Source organism: Musa acuminata, chromosome BXJ3-3 (genome assembly GCF_036884655.1).
Source record: "Musa acuminata AAA Group cultivar baxijiao chromosome BXJ3-3, Cavendish_Baxijiao_AAA, whole genome shotgun sequence".
NCBI lineage: Eukaryota > Viridiplantae > Streptophyta > Magnoliopsida > Zingiberales > Musaceae > Musa > Musa acuminata.
In genome coordinates this window covers 2,828,917-2,843,935 of record NC_088351.1, presented here as the reverse complement: position 1 = coordinate 2,843,935, position 15,019 = coordinate 2,828,917, and the positions used below count along the sequence as shown (strand labels likewise).

Below are 15,019 nucleotides of genomic sequence, written 5' to 3'. Positions count from 1 at the left end.
AGGAAGGGAAAAGTTGTGGTAGTGGGGGTTGAGTAAGGACCGGTACAGCAAATGTTTATAGGAATGGGATCCGTATAGGTGACATTATTATTGGGGGATGATTGAAATGGAGCTGCGAAATTTTGTCTTGGTATGTCGAAGGGCTGATGGCGTCCCAATCAAGGGGTGGTCAATGACTTGATCGATTAACTATTTTGATGAGTAATAGCGACGAAGACGGTGATGGAGATGCATACCTGATGATGACGATGTACATCTGTGAGAAGAAGATGTGTAGCCGACTACCACTGTTACGTCTGGGAGTGGGCCTGTCCCCGTCTGCACGCCGAGCCTCCTCCTCCGTCTTTTTCTTCTCTAGCTTCTGTCGTTTTGCAGGGGGGACTAATATTCTGGCACGGCGGGAGAAGGCAAGTGGTGAGGAAGAGGCATTTGCGTGCGGCTGTGTGTTCAGTCTTTTCCAGGCATAGGTTTTATAAGCAATATAAATGAAAAGGAAGCCCAATCGAAGCACCTGCTTTCCTTCATACTTTACTGCAATTACTGGCACCGAATAATTCAGGTCGAAAGAAGAGAGATCCAGTCCCAAGTTGGCTCAAAAGCTTCAACATCTCCGCTTTTCCTGGCTCGAATCACGCAACCTGTAAAAGATTACACTGGAGTCAAAAACTATAAAGATTGGAGAAGCCAATGGAGGCCTGAATCGGCTTCTTTCTGCTTCTTTTAATGAAACCAACTTCTTGAAGCTTCAGTTTGTCTTTGATTCACCACTTGTTTCAACAGGCTCAACATGTCCCTAGATTCTTTATCCATCTTTTGGGTTTCTTCAATATGTTTTACTTTTGGGCCCATCCTTTGCTGCCTGTATTGGCTGATTGAAGTTTCGTTTGCTTTTAATGAACATGGTATTCTCTCTCTCAGAAGATAACTAAGCATATACAAAAACAGTGTCACAACAATTTCACATTTAAATTTGAATGGAACCTTCGATGCTTGAAAAAGAGTAAGCATGGAGTAAGACATAACAAATGGGATTCATGGTTATCTATTGGAAAACTTCTCAATACTTTATTCTGCATATTAAGGAAAAATATCTTTCGTTGTGCTAAATGCAACATTGCAGAGCTTTGCTTGGCAAGAACTTTCATCAGAAAGCCCTCTGAACCTTCAAGTTGTTTAATGTTTAGAGAAATTCAAAAAGGAAATGATGATAAGCTGACGCTAAGACATAAAAATTCTATGTGATCACAGAGTGTACGTAAAACAATCACGGAATGGAGTCATCTGGATTACATAGAACAGTGTCACTGAAACAGAAGGGAGTAAAGAGGGGATGGAACACAAAAATATGTCTACAACACTTACAAATTCATTTAATTATAACAAACAGGTTCTGGAAGACTATTGAGTAAAGCATCAATAGTCTTCTGGAACAACTCCCATATATTAGGAAAAAGGTTCTGGAAAACCAATTTCACAAGGAAAAAAATCACTCACTCTTATGTAAAAAACAGGACAAAACTTTCATGTAACAAATCCATATCTTCAAACCTTCATTAAATCGAGCCTGTTATTCATGTAATTTTGCTGATACAATATGCCACTGTGATGACTTTCACACCCTCAATAAAATGTCCCAGAAACTTCTTTCTAACCAACAATCTCATTGTAGGATGAAGTGCATGTAACATTGACTTACTTGGTGATTGTTGAACTCTTAGCAAAAACATTTTGGTTTGCTGCAACTGAAAGTACATGATTGATTAAGAGCTTGTGCATTAGAGGAAACAAAGAAAAAAGGACAAATCATTGAAGATGAGCAACTTGAAGTGGATGAATGGAGAAGCCACTTGTTATACCCGGTCTTCTAATTAGAGTTATTTTAGGAATTTCCTAATTGTATTTTGGTTTAGACTTGATCAAGGACACTTCAGAAATTTTAGATTTGGTTGTTGGTATCTCTCCTAAGTTCTTGCTAAAGGGGAAGTGGAGGCTTAGAGGATATCTTAATTGGATCAGGAGTAAGAGTTAAATAAAGCTAAATAAATAAGGGCTCTTAGTTAGATTTGGATTAAGAATTCTAGGAGAGGCAAGACATCTACCCGATAAATATCCCATGACCTCTCTCCTCTCAAGCCATCAAGGAAAGCAAGGCCAATAGCAAAAGAGGGAAGTGAGTGTGTGTCGGAGAGGTCTCCCCCAAGCCGTGTTTCATAATTGCAGATCAAAAAAAAGAAGAAACAAAGTAAGAAACTAAACATGTTTCTTCTTTATCGACTTTACCTTGACGACAATTTGATTCAATAGAAAGATAAGTGGAGGAGGAGGCCAAGGCGAAGAACGGATTGCTCACATCTCTATGTGATGCTACTGCTCTAAAGAAGATTGATTATTAAATAGCAAGAGGGAGATCGGGATCATCTGTGGGTGAATGGAGGAGTAAATAGTAACAAAGAGACGAGGAGGATCCCTGTAGAGCAGGCGATGCCCATTGCCTTCTACTCCTCTCTCCCGCTATTAGCATCACCTTCTTTGTTATCGGTCTCAGTTCTCTTTGACGGGTTGAGAGGAAAGAGGTCATGGGGCATTTAAAAGGATGTCTTACCTCTCATAGAATTCTTAATTATAATTTAATCATGCATCCTTTTTATTTACTTATATTTAATTCTTACTTCTAATCGAACTAGGATATCCTCTATTCCTCAATCTTTCCCCTTCCAATAAGATATTATTCCTAACACAATTAGGAGAGACATCAAGACTCAAATCTAAAATTATCAAAATACCTATGAAATTACTAAAATAGCATTAATTAGAAATCAGACATAGCACCACCTACAGTCGACAAGTCTCTCGAGTACAATACTTACTCTGTTTAGCAGGATGTATTCTACGATCAAAGTGTAATTTTAAGTCTTGATTGCATAGAAGTAATAACTGTTGACAAGAGAAAGAAATTAATTTTCTATATTAAATTTATAGTGGAAGTATCCCTTACATGCTATCACAAAAGTTAGTAAATAGTTGCTAATATGTATACCCTAATCAACTCAAAACGGATAGAAAAACCAACATCCAATGACAGTTAAAACCCAACCATATTTCTTTGTTATAAAACAAAGAAACATATAACTCCACTGACATTAACGTACAATTTCATTGACCAGAGCATTAAAAGCCAAGAATACAACTTAAAATAAACCAACAAAATAGGGTTTTAGAAACCTGGTATTTCCACAGATGGCCAAAAAGCTAGGAAGAACCTTACATTAATCTCTCAGCGCTCAGCTATCGGTATGGAATACAGTCAAGGCTTAAAAAAGATTCTGTAATTTCATCACAGGACAACCAAATGATCGTACCACGTTCACATCACCCAAGAAAAGAGATGTTATACCAACAACGTTAACAAGACAAAAGGAATTTAACCAGAATAAAAGATGTTATCAAGTGGTTTCGTTGACGGCAGATGACAACAATAAGATTAGAATAATGGCATATGTGCAACCAATATAGGGGCGGAAGTAGAAGAAAGGAAGTCGGATGTTACATCGATTAGGCGAAAGAGTCCGACGACGACAGAGGGTCCTCCTCCTCCTCCTCCGTGCACGTCATTGTTCTAGGCTCCGGATCTCACCAAAACCCTAGAAAACCACTAGGGAACCAGAATCCGAGCCAACCAAAGCAAGATCGAGGGTTCTATTACCTCCAAGGAGCGAAGTACTGCTCCGATTGGGAGAAATCGGATGTGAGCTTGGGAGGTTTCGCCTGGGTTTCCGATCTTGAATCCCGCTCTTCGCGGCTCTCGAATTTTTCATCCCAATTTTGTGAGGGAATGTGATTCCGGATTCAACGAAAGGTCAATTCGCATCCGTTAAAATGGGGTTTCTCGGACTACTTATAGTTTCTCATTAAACCTTTATAACATCCCACCATCGAGAGTTAAAAAATTTATTAAAATTTTTATAATTATAAAAATAAAGTATCTAAGTCTATTTATTTGATATAATCGACGAAAGCATAAAATGATGGGTAGAAAGATAATTTCAATATCTTTTCGGTAGTGACAATAGTAATATTGTTAGAGATCGAGAGTGATTATTGTGGATAAAGAGATAAAGTAACGGCGAGAAGTAAGGTAAATGGAGAAGTTGAATATAATGAAGCATAGTGACACACATCTGCATCGATGTCGATCCATATGTTGAGTAACGAAAGGGCGACGATTTACTATGAGTCAAATGTAGCATTTCTTTGTTGGCCCTATGACATGTTCGTCCATGATGCCAATTTCCTCGTAGCTTGTCACATATGTCAGGTCACTTGTGTCGCTTGTCACTCATTCGACGTTGATTGCGACGTCTTTAATGCAAGTCCGTGGCAGGTTTATCCTCAGGAGGCTTATTATGATCTCAATTATATTATCTCCCCTTCATACTCTGTGATCTCTTTATCCTCTAGCTCTTACCTCAATCATATTGTCTCCCTTTCAAGTCCAAGATGGCATCTCAGGCAAAGAAGCTCACAAATCCTTGATGGACGACCATAAAGCAATGAAATGGGGTGATTAAGGAAATAGTGAAGGCATCATGCTAAATTAGAGTTGGAGGATGGGGTTGTGGAGCGAGTAGTTGGCCTACACTAGGAAACAATCGTGACCCTACCACTATGGGTGCCTCTCGTAATCACATTATAGTTCACCATCAAGCTCCAAGAGCAGGATGCGATAGCAAAAAGGGGTAATCGAGCAATACTCCAGCGATTGAAGGTGTGCTTTGGAGTGCTTGTGAGGTTAATTGTCGCTTTTGTATCGCAAATCCCTTGAGTTGTCGAGCGCAAAGCTCAAGTCACTAATGCAGATGTAGAGCATTGACATTTGCGTCTTTTTCTTTTTCCTCTTCCTTTGTCTCAGTTTTAGTTATTGCTCTCTCTTGTGAATCTCTTGTTATTCACAATAGCTACCGTTAGCCTCCAACGGTATCATTATCTGTCATAACCAAAAATATAATTAAAATATTAAAATTATCTTTTTTTTTTATTGTTTTCATATATTCGTCGATAAAAACGATGACGCTAAGATAAATAAAGTTAGATGTTTCATTTACATAATTATAAATATTTTAATATAATTTTTTAAAATTTAAGAATCAGTGTATTAAAGAAGAGGTGAGACTAATATATAATTAGTCCGATTTCTCCTGCTATTAGCGAATCGAGAGGAGAAACGATCGTATAATGACGTGGCGCACAACGAAAAGAGGTTGGCACGACTTCGGTTACCGAAAACGTTCAGGCAAGGCCCAAGCGGTGCGGTCGGGTTCTGAACTGACGTGGCACGTAAGTTTCCCGGCGGAGGACTTCCAAAGTACCGAAAACTCTATGATGTGTTCAAGCGTCAACCTATAATGGTATCCTAAGTCGCCCCCCCGTGTTTTTTTGGATCTACCCGTCCGTATTCCAGGTTTCTACCCTGCTGGTAATTGGATAGTCTAGTGGGGCCCTCATTTGTGGCAACAGGACCCTGCCTAGGGTAAGAAGCACAATTTATCTCATTTTTTACCCAAAACGTCATCTGTCACAGTGCAATGAGGTTTAGATTAAGATAAATCAACTGTTACATCACAATCAATGTCTGTCTTCTCTTCTTCACCGTTGGCGGAGAGCTGAGACGGCATTAATGACATCGTACAAAAGCTTTCGTGCACGAAGTGCTGTGTTGCCGTTTGTTCCTTTCTTCATGGATGTGCTACTTCTGCGACGAGCTAATCCATCTGATGTCAAGTGAGGCACTGCAGCGAGCGTTAGTCCAAGAATCCACACGAACACTGTTGCTGATTCCAGTTTCTTCCCCCGAACAGCATACGTATCGTCGTTTCATCTCCGCTTGCAAGTAGTAACATAAGCTTTTCACTGGTGAGAACCGACAACCGAGGGTGCTTTTGAGCTATCCTACAAAGAGAAAGCAGCCCGGTTAAAGAATCTCGTGAGCTGGCTTGGTAGCTTCTGCTACATGGACGCAGCACCATCGCTCCTCTCTCTCTCTCTTCGATGATGATGATGCCAAAGTGCTTGGGAAGCTTTTGCTGGCTTCCAGCTACGGCCATTTCCTTCTTCTCTGCATGAACGGCTTGCTCGAGCCACCTTTGGTGGAAAGGAGAGGACATATCTCTTGCTTCCATTTGGTCCTTTTGATTCCATTTCAAGGACAAAGCATGGATGAAGGTAGAAGGATGCCTTGTGGGTGGCAAACTCTTTCTTGTTGGTAGCAGAGGCAAAAGCAGGGCAAAATTTTTGACCAACCAGTCCTGCAGAGAGAGAACCTTTTGCAGATAAAGCAACTGCTTCAAGATCGATCATCATGAACAGCATTTACTACCAAATGGTCCTGTTCTTCGCGACTGCTTATACTTGAATTTGATGAAATTAGAACCGATACACACGTAGAAAGAATCCATATACATGAATCCAACTTCTCATTCATGGATGCCACTGATTGAACGTGAACCTTCGATGATAATTGAACCCGTACAATAATTGGAAGCAGAAGATCCAAACTCCTTTCAGTACTCGGTACTCACCGCGACGTACACTGAGACGAGTGACGACCACAGGCATACTACAATTCACATAATATTTATTCCCTGACTTGAGATACAAACTAGCAAAAGAAATCAAAGGAAAGACTAACTAAATCTTTACAAAAATGTAACCCATGGAAGAGACAGAAAGGTGGAGTCTTGCTCTGCTCTGCGTGAAGCTTACTTTGATCTCTCTTCCTCCTGCAACAACACATTGCCTACTCCAATTCTGTATTGGAAATAAGATGACTATGATTCTTCTTCTTTTCTCAACATGTGCCAGAGATCAAGAAGAAGATAGCAGAGAAACAAATAGTAGCAGAAACTTTTGCCTCCAAAGACGCAATCTTGGGTGAGGACTGAGAACTGAAAGCAGAGATCATAAGAAGAATACTGGGAGCGGAGCAGAGAGAGGAAAATGAAAATGATTGATCTTTCTTATATAAGACTACAATGCGAAGAATAAGAAGATAATAAGAAACCACAGTAGGAAGAGAAGAATGAGAAGCGCACATGAAAATAAAGGAACCATTTTTGAGGATAGAGACGGGTCACGACTCACAACATTGATAGACAGCGATAGCAAAGACGGTTCTTTTAGCGAGAGAGCGACGGAAGAGAGGCAAAATTGAGGAGAGGCAAAACCTTCGATTCATAATTACATTACCTTTTCTTCTCTTTAGAATGGCAAGCTTTTGGTGGTGGAGGGGGCGGTGAGCGCTTGGAGACGTTCCGACGGCGCGAAATCCTGCGGCAAGTTCGCTCTCCGGACGATCCTTAGCATGTTGGTCTGCAGACTCTGCTGAACCAATTCCGCCACCGCCCTCCTTTCCTCGCTCATCCCCTCCTTCGCCTCCGCCTCCGCCCTTGACGCCTCAGATGCACCTCCGCACAGCGGCGCTGACACCGCCGGCACGCCGGAACGTCCTCCATTCTCCGATACTCTCTTTCCTTTATCCATGGTTAGGATCTCCAAAAGCCGCGAGGCTCGCTTCTGCGCAAGCGGCGTGCCCAGCAGCGTGAGCTCGAGGAGGGCGGAGACGACCCCGGCCTCGAGCATGGCCGCTCGGTCGGCGTGGCACTTGTGGGCCATCACCATCAGAATATATGCCGCCTTCTCCTGGCACGCGATGGCGTCGCTCCACCCGAGGACGTCGACGAGGATGGCAAACGCGTCGGCGGAGCGGCTCAAAGCGCGCCGCCCCTCGCCAGCGGCCACGAGGTTGGAGAGCAGAGCGAGGACTCGCTCGCTCACCGCCATGTCGCCGACCACCTCCAGGAGCGCGGGGACTAGGCCGGCGTCGACGAGGAGGGGGAGGTTGACGGAGGCAATGGAGAGGTTGAAGAGGGCGCGGACAGCGTCCTGCCTGGCTGTCGGGCTGGTGTCGGGGCTTCGGAAGGCGGATAGCAAGATACGAATCGCGCCGGAAGCGCCGATGATGGGCTTGTTAGAATCCAACGCGCTGAGGCCGAGGAAGTTGGCGACGATCGCTTCCGACACCAATGCGGAGCTATCGGACTCAATCAGATTTAGCATCTTGTGGACCGCGCCGGCCTTCACGACGGCCGCCTTGTTCCTGCAATCGCGACCGCAGGTAAGATTTCGACCCCAGATCAGAGAATGAGAGGGGGCTTACAACTCGTTGCCGATCCCCAGATTGAGAAGCGCGTAGAGTGCGGCGATATGGAGGTCGGGATCATCTGAGTCGAGCATGCCGACCAAAGGCGGAATCACCCCGAGCATCGCGAGCGTCTCCCTCGCCCCGGGGTCGTCCTTCGCGAGCCTCCGCACCTCCGCTGCCGCCTCCTCCCTCCGATCCTCGCCGGTACTGTGGCCGTCGAGCTGCAGCCAGCCCACGACGCGCTGGAGCTCCTCGAAAGACTCGACCTTGCGGCGCGTCTCATCGTCCGACGCCTCGTCGGAGCCGGAGTCGTCGGAGGACTCCGCCCGCAGCAGCTCCACAAGCCGCTCCGAACCGCCGGGCCTGGTGCGGCGGGGTTGCTGCTTCACCGCGTTGAAGCCGGCTCCACCGCAGGACCCGCGGCGACCACGGTGAAGGTAGGCCCCGCAAGCCACGGCCTGGAGGAGCCTTCGGCGAAGGAGGGAAGGGAAGAAGGCCAGCCAGAGGCGGAAGCTGGCGGCATCGAGGCGCGCGCATTTGGCCATCGCGGTGGGGACTTGGAAGTGTCACGTTCAGGGAGAACGGTCCGAGGAAAATAGTGGGAGGGCAAAGAGGAAGCGTGAAGAAGAAGCCATGGATTCGGACTCCGAGGCTGCCTGCTCTCAATCGGTAACTACAGTTATGTTAAATTCCATGGTAAAAGACACAGGTGATTCGATCGAGTCAACTGGTTACTCGAATGGTGTTCTCGGGTCAACATTTTGAACCGTGGTTTAATCTGGGTTCGAATTGGTGTTATTTCAGATGGCAATCGCAGAGGCATGTGTTCACTTATCGTCAAAGGATCGGTATATCATATGGTTTGAATGGATCATTTCTTATTTTCCTTTTATGATATACGACGATTTATGTCCTTTACAATCGGATATATACATATGCTTCTACTAATCAAGGTTTTAAATAAAGTTTTAATTAGCTAAGTAAAACCATATGTTCCTATAACTTTGTAGGGAGATGTGATAAGTAACGATTGTTGACATGTCATTTTTATTTTCACGTAGGTAATATGCTATTTTCACTTTATCAATGTTTCAATCTCATTCAACCATATCAGCTTAATACGATGATGTATATTAGGAAACAATGTCATTAACGTCTTGATCAATCCGATGTAGTTCGAATTTGTAAATATAGAATTATCTAAGGTGTTTTCAAGGTGAAAATATTTTACTCCTAATATGTCACATATAAAAAAAAAAAACTGAGGTTGAGAGAGGTTTTCGACCATGGAGCATTCGGAATTTTGTTTTATGGGTAAAATATTTTCGATTTAAGTGTTTCGAGCATGTTGGGCATGCGTTTCTATCCTAACGAATTTTGCTTGGTATAAGTCATGCTTTTTCGACTCACATGCCTTGATCACACTTTGTCCTATGCCTCTGTCGTAGTGAATTTCTTTACATGGGTTAGGTTTTCCTAACTCATATGTCTCAAGCACGTTGGCCTTGTGTCGCTACCATGGTAGATGTCTTTTCACATGGGTAAGGTTTTCCTAACTCATGCATCTCAGACATGTTGGCCTTGTGTCTCTGTTATGACACATTTTTTTCTTATACGGGTCGGGTTTTCCTAACTCATGCGTCCCAAGTACGTTGGTCTTGTTCCTCCGTCTTAATGGATTTCTTCACATGGGTTGAGTTTCTCGATTCATACAACTCGGGCATGTTGGCCTTGTCTTATTGTCATGACAAATTTCTTCTCACGCGGGTCAAGTTTTCCTAACTCATATGTCTCGAGCATGCTGGCCTTGTGCCTCCGTTGTGACAGATTTCTTCATATGGGTCAAGTTTTTTTGACTCATGTGTCTCGAGCATATTGATCTTATGCATCCAACATGATAGATTTTTTCATGCAAGTCACGTTTTCCTAACCCATGCGTCTCAAGCACGTTTTCCCTTCGCTATGATGAATTTTGGGTCCTTCTATCATGAAGGCTTCAAATCATCTCTTTGCCATGATAGATTTCGGGTCCTCCCTTCACCATTGTGGATGTTGAGTTCTCCCTCCATTGTGGCAAGTTTCAGGACCTCTATTCGTCATGGTAGATTTTGGGTCCTTCCTCCGTCGTGATGGATTTATGGTCATCTCTCTACCATGATAGATTTTTCTGTCCTCCTTTTGTCGTAGTAGATTTCTGATCCTCCTGTCATAAAGGACTTCAAGTACTCCCATTGCCATGGTGGATTTCGAGTTCTTCCTTCATCATGGCGACTTTTGGGTCCTCTCTTCATCGTGGTGGATTTTGGGTCTTCTCTTCGTCATGACAGATTTCAAGTTCTTTCTTTGCCATGATAGATTTTGGGTTCTCCTTTCGTCATAGTGGATTTTAGGTCTTCTTGCCATAAAGGACTTCATGTCCTCCTTTCGTCATGGTAGATTTCAAGTCATTCCTCCATCATGGTGGATTTCAGATCATCTCTTCAACATGGTAGATTTTGAGTTCTCCCTCCAGTATGGAGGATTTCAGATCCTCTCTTTGCCATAATAAATTTTGAGTTCTCCCTTCACTGTGATAGATTTTGGGTCCTCTTTTCGTTATGGTAGATTTTAGGTCCTCCTGTCATGATAGGCTTTAAGTCCTCCAATCACAAAGGGCTTTAAGTCCTCCCTCCACTATGACGAATTTCAGATCCTCGCTCGGCCATGGCAGATTTTGGGTCCTCCCTTTGCCATGATGGATTTCGAGTTCTCTCTCTATTGTGACGAATTTCAGGTCCTTCCTTTATCGTAGTGAATTTTGGGTCCTCCCATTATGATGGGCTTCAAGTCCTCCCTCGATCATGATAGATTTTGGGTCCTCCCTCCATCATGACAGATTTCAGATCCTCTCGTCGTGGCAGATGTTTGGTCCTCCCTCCTTCGCCTTTACGACCCGAGGAGCTATCTCATCCCGAGATAGGTCCACTGACAATGACATTGATATGCCTTTTTGCCTCTCCATTGGCTCTCGAGGTCAAAGCGAAGGTTCTTGAAGACTCCAAACGAAACTCCCAAGACATCATCGATTAATGAGTTCTTTGATTTGCCCCTTTAAATCATGATAATCCTCCATGTCATGGCTATAATCGTGATGGAGGTGGTAGTACTTGGATTTGTTCCTCCCCTTCAATGGTGTTTTCATCAATTGAGTCTTTTAAAAGCCTATTTTCTTTATTTGTAAAAGGACTTTATGACCCAAGGAGTTATCTTATCCCGAGATAGGTCCACTGATGATGACGTTGATGTGCCTCTTTGCCTCTCTAATGACTCCCGAGGTTAAAGCGAAGGTTCCCGATGACTCCAAATGAACCTCCTAAGGTGTCCTCGATGAATACTTAGTGTCATTGTTATAATTATGGTGGATGTGGCAATACTTGGATTTGTTCCTTTCCGTCAGTGATGTCTTCATCGATTGAGGGTATTTTAAAAGCTCATTTTCTTTATTTATAAAAAGATATTGGTTTTAGTAATGTTCAAAGGAGTCGACTTAGATCTCGGGCGAGGTAGCTCAAGTTGAGGTAGCTCAAGTTAATCATTTCTTCTTCGCCTCATGTTCTTTGCCGAGTTAATCATTTATTTTTTCATTATGGTGACCTCGGGGTTAAGATTGATGGTAGTCACTCTTGTCTTGACTTTTTGTGTGTTTTCTTGCACTTACTTAAGAATATTACCTCTATGACAATATATTGGTTAGCCCTTTAGAGCACCTCGAGTACCATCACCAGTGGCCTCTCCACCAACAACCAAAAAAAGCATGAGAGCTTGAGCTACATCATAAAGGCATGTATTATAAGCGATGAATGAGCTTTTGCCGGATCTCATTAGCAAATTGAGAAACGAAGTTGGAAAATGTCTCTTCATCTCTTTGCTTGAGTTTGAGCAACATTATCATCGATGGCCTCGGGCATACATTCTAAAGAAAGTAGAGTTTGAACTTCTTTGCAAGTTGAGTAAAGGAACCAATTGAGAGTGTCTTTAGCATTGTTGGGCATGCGTAGCATATCATAGCATTTGAGGTGCCTTAGAGAGTTATTTGGGTGTAGATGGCGATAATGTGTTCAACCAGGTCAATATTATCATCGAAGGCTTCCAACGATGTGAGGCAAAATTTGGTCAGGATTAGCTTCTCTTAAATATTCTGGGTGAATGATGATCAACTTGAGATGAGGTTGACTAGATTCTCCCCCTAGATTCTTCCTCTTGAATTACTGAAACTCCCATCATATCTCATTTAAGCATTGGTCTATTTGCCATAATTGGACCCTTAGGGAGTCATCTATTGAATCTACTAATTGGGACTCGGATTGGGGTAGCTTAGAGCGGTAGTGCGACGATGCATTGAATAATATCGTTGGAGAGTGGGGCGCTTCTTCGGTTGGCAATTTCTTAGACCTTGGGCGATCCTAAGATGTTGGCATCACGTCGATCGAGGGGATTTCGACAAGTGCCGGTGCTAATGATGATTGAAGTGTCAATCATGACTGAGGTGGTGGTGTCGATTGTTGGGCTAGTTGAGGCAGGAGCCGGGTGATAGCTTGCAACATGTCTGTGAGTGTCTACACTTGATGGGTGAGATCTAGGAACAACTCAGAGGGGACGAGCATGTGGCTCAAGTTCATTCCTAGTGGTGAGAGGCCAGAGTCGTTGAGTAGACGCTAGTACTTCATCTACGCTTGCATCGAAGTGGATGCATCTACATGTGAGAAAGATGACAATTACCCCATTGAGTAAAAGTTGGAGTCAAGGCCTCATTGCTAGGGCATTTCTATAACATTAGGTCCTCATTCTGGTGCTAAAATATTAGAAAAAAATATTATTGATGTCTTGTTCAGCCCGACGTGGTCCAAACCAATGTGCACAGGATTATCCGAGGTATCTTTTGAGGTGAAAACATCGTATTCCTGATGTGTCACTTATACGAAGATTAAGGTCGGAAGGAGTTTCTCGACCTAGTTTCTCTGATATTAAAATTAGTAAATTGATATCCCTAGATATAAATTCGAGTAGTTCAAAAGGAGTCACTTATATTGGGTTTAAGATGTCTTTTTTTATACCTTAAAGGTTGAGAAGGAAGTTTGTGATTGTCTTCCTAGAATAAAGCTTGTGATTGCCTTTATTAATGAACCTTTATGCCATGGCTGAGACGTCAGCACAGCTTGGTCCAATCCCGGATGCGCAAGGTTACCCACGCGAAAGCTCGAGTGCAAGAAGTGGGCATCGGGTCATGTTGAGCTGTGGGCTTCGTTGCTTGTTGCTTTATTGCGGGGCTCCTGCACTCAAGTCAAGGTTGGGAGGGGGATTTCTCGACCTGACCCCTCCATAGCTTAAGTTAGAATAGAGTGAAATAATAGAGAGTTGAGTGTTTAAAGAAGCCGCCCCCTCTCATTGGTTAGAGGGTTGACTTTTATACCTACGATGGGGCGGTCGGTCATATGCGATTCTTTAATGGCTACCAACTCCTCGGGAGGATGGCTTATACTCTGCAGATGAGTGCCGACCAACCCATACGGGTCGGGGTCATATGGCGCCGCTAGGGTCGGTATTATGTGGCGTTTTCCCGAGTTTTGCGGAACGACTCTAGGGTGTTCGGGGCCGCTCCGGTTGGTGTCGTGTGGCGTCATCTCGAGTTATACATAACGACTCTATGGTGTTTGGCGTTGCTCGAGTCAACGCCGTCTCGAGTTTGCGGAATGACCCTGAATAATACGGAGGTTGCGTGGCTGTCTTGTCTGGGTTTGAGGTGTCGCTCTACGTTAGCCCAAAGGTCTTTTGTCTGTTGCCACGTGAGTAGTGTCAAAATATGCTATATCAACCTTATCAATTAGAAGGAAGTTTGTGATTGTCTTTTTATGATAGTGGATGAGAACGAAGCTTATATTTTTTTGCTTTGAATCTTCGTATAGACGGATCAATTGATATTAAATTTTCTATCAGATATTGATTTGATTTTACATTAGGCATGTAATATCGACAAACATTGGGCACGCAATATCGAGAAGAAAGCTTATTTGATAAATTATTACTTTGACATTTACGATAAACTGAACTTAACAATCGTTTATACGGTCCCATCATAATAATAAAGATCTTCTGACTAAATATAATAATCGTATCTTTCAAGTTTATATTAACTTAAACATTAAAATGGAATCCCTCTAACCTACTAATATCTAAACCTAAGAAATACTTCAAAATGGATGTCTACTCTAAATCCCTTTTATGTTGGACATTCAAAATTAACTTATATCACATATTTATCCATATTAATATGTTATTAAATTAATTCATACTAATCTAACAAAAATATATTGATTTTTTTTTTGTGCACATAGTTAGTATTTTAGGACTCGTTGAATATTTTAATATTAATTTATACTTAAGAGCTTACTAAATTATCAGACTAGAGTATTATTAGAGCTCAAAGCTCACATAATATTTTTACATAAAATTTTAACTGGAACGAGATTTGAATATCTTAAAATTTAAATTCGTATAATAATTTTCAGTTTATTCTCATTTATGATAGTTTATTAATGCTTTATGTTATTTTTATCAGTAAATGATAAAAGAGAAAATTGGGATAAAAATGAGTACTATATTACGGGCCCACTGCATGACCCACAGAGATTGTCTCGGCCTAATACGTGTCTGCGGCCCATTGGAGGTCCCAACGAGTAAAAAATAAGTATTCGCTTTTCCATGGACCAACCAGAGACCGCCACGCCGCGTCCATTCCCGAGCCCTAACCGGTGCCAGCAGCGTACCAGCAACTAGTGGCGCTGC

At 42.7% G+C, this 15,019-nt stretch overlaps 1 protein-coding gene across 2 annotated transcripts; it reads right to left on the bottom strand.

Moving 5' to 3' along the window:
- Window positions 1-6,611: 6,611 nt before the first annotated feature.
- On the bottom strand, window positions 6,612-8,857 carry LOC135633407 (protein spotted leaf 11-like). 2 transcript variants are annotated; one of them, XM_065142827.1, is made up of 3 exons: window positions 8,213-8,857; window positions 7,243-8,152; window positions 6,612-6,804 (listed from the first exon to the last, which is right to left on the bottom strand). In XM_065142827.1, the coding sequence occupies exons 1-2, from the start codon at window positions 8,740-8,742 to the stop codon at window positions 7,255-7,257; spliced, it is 1,428 nt and encodes a 475-aa protein (XP_064998899.1). In that variant the 5' UTR covers window positions 8,743-8,857; the 3' UTR covers window positions 6,612-6,804; window positions 7,243-7,254. The 2 variants fall into 2 exon arrangements, with proteins under 2 accessions (XP_064998899.1, XP_064998898.1); XM_065142826.1 differs by having other exon boundaries at window positions 6,612-8,152.
- Between the last annotated feature and the right edge of the window lie 6,162 nt (window positions 8,858-15,019).

Excerpts from the sequence above, each read along its gene's own strand:
- LOC135633407 (XM_065142826.1), bottom strand. The coding sequence starts at position 8,742 with ATGGCCAAATGCGCGCGCCTCGATGCCGCCAGCTTCCGCCTCTGGCTG. Across the intron at positions 8,153-8,212 it reads CTGGGGATCGGCAACGAGTT|GAACAAGGCGGCCGTCGTGA; the intron begins GTAAGCCCCCTC and ends TCGCGATTGCAG.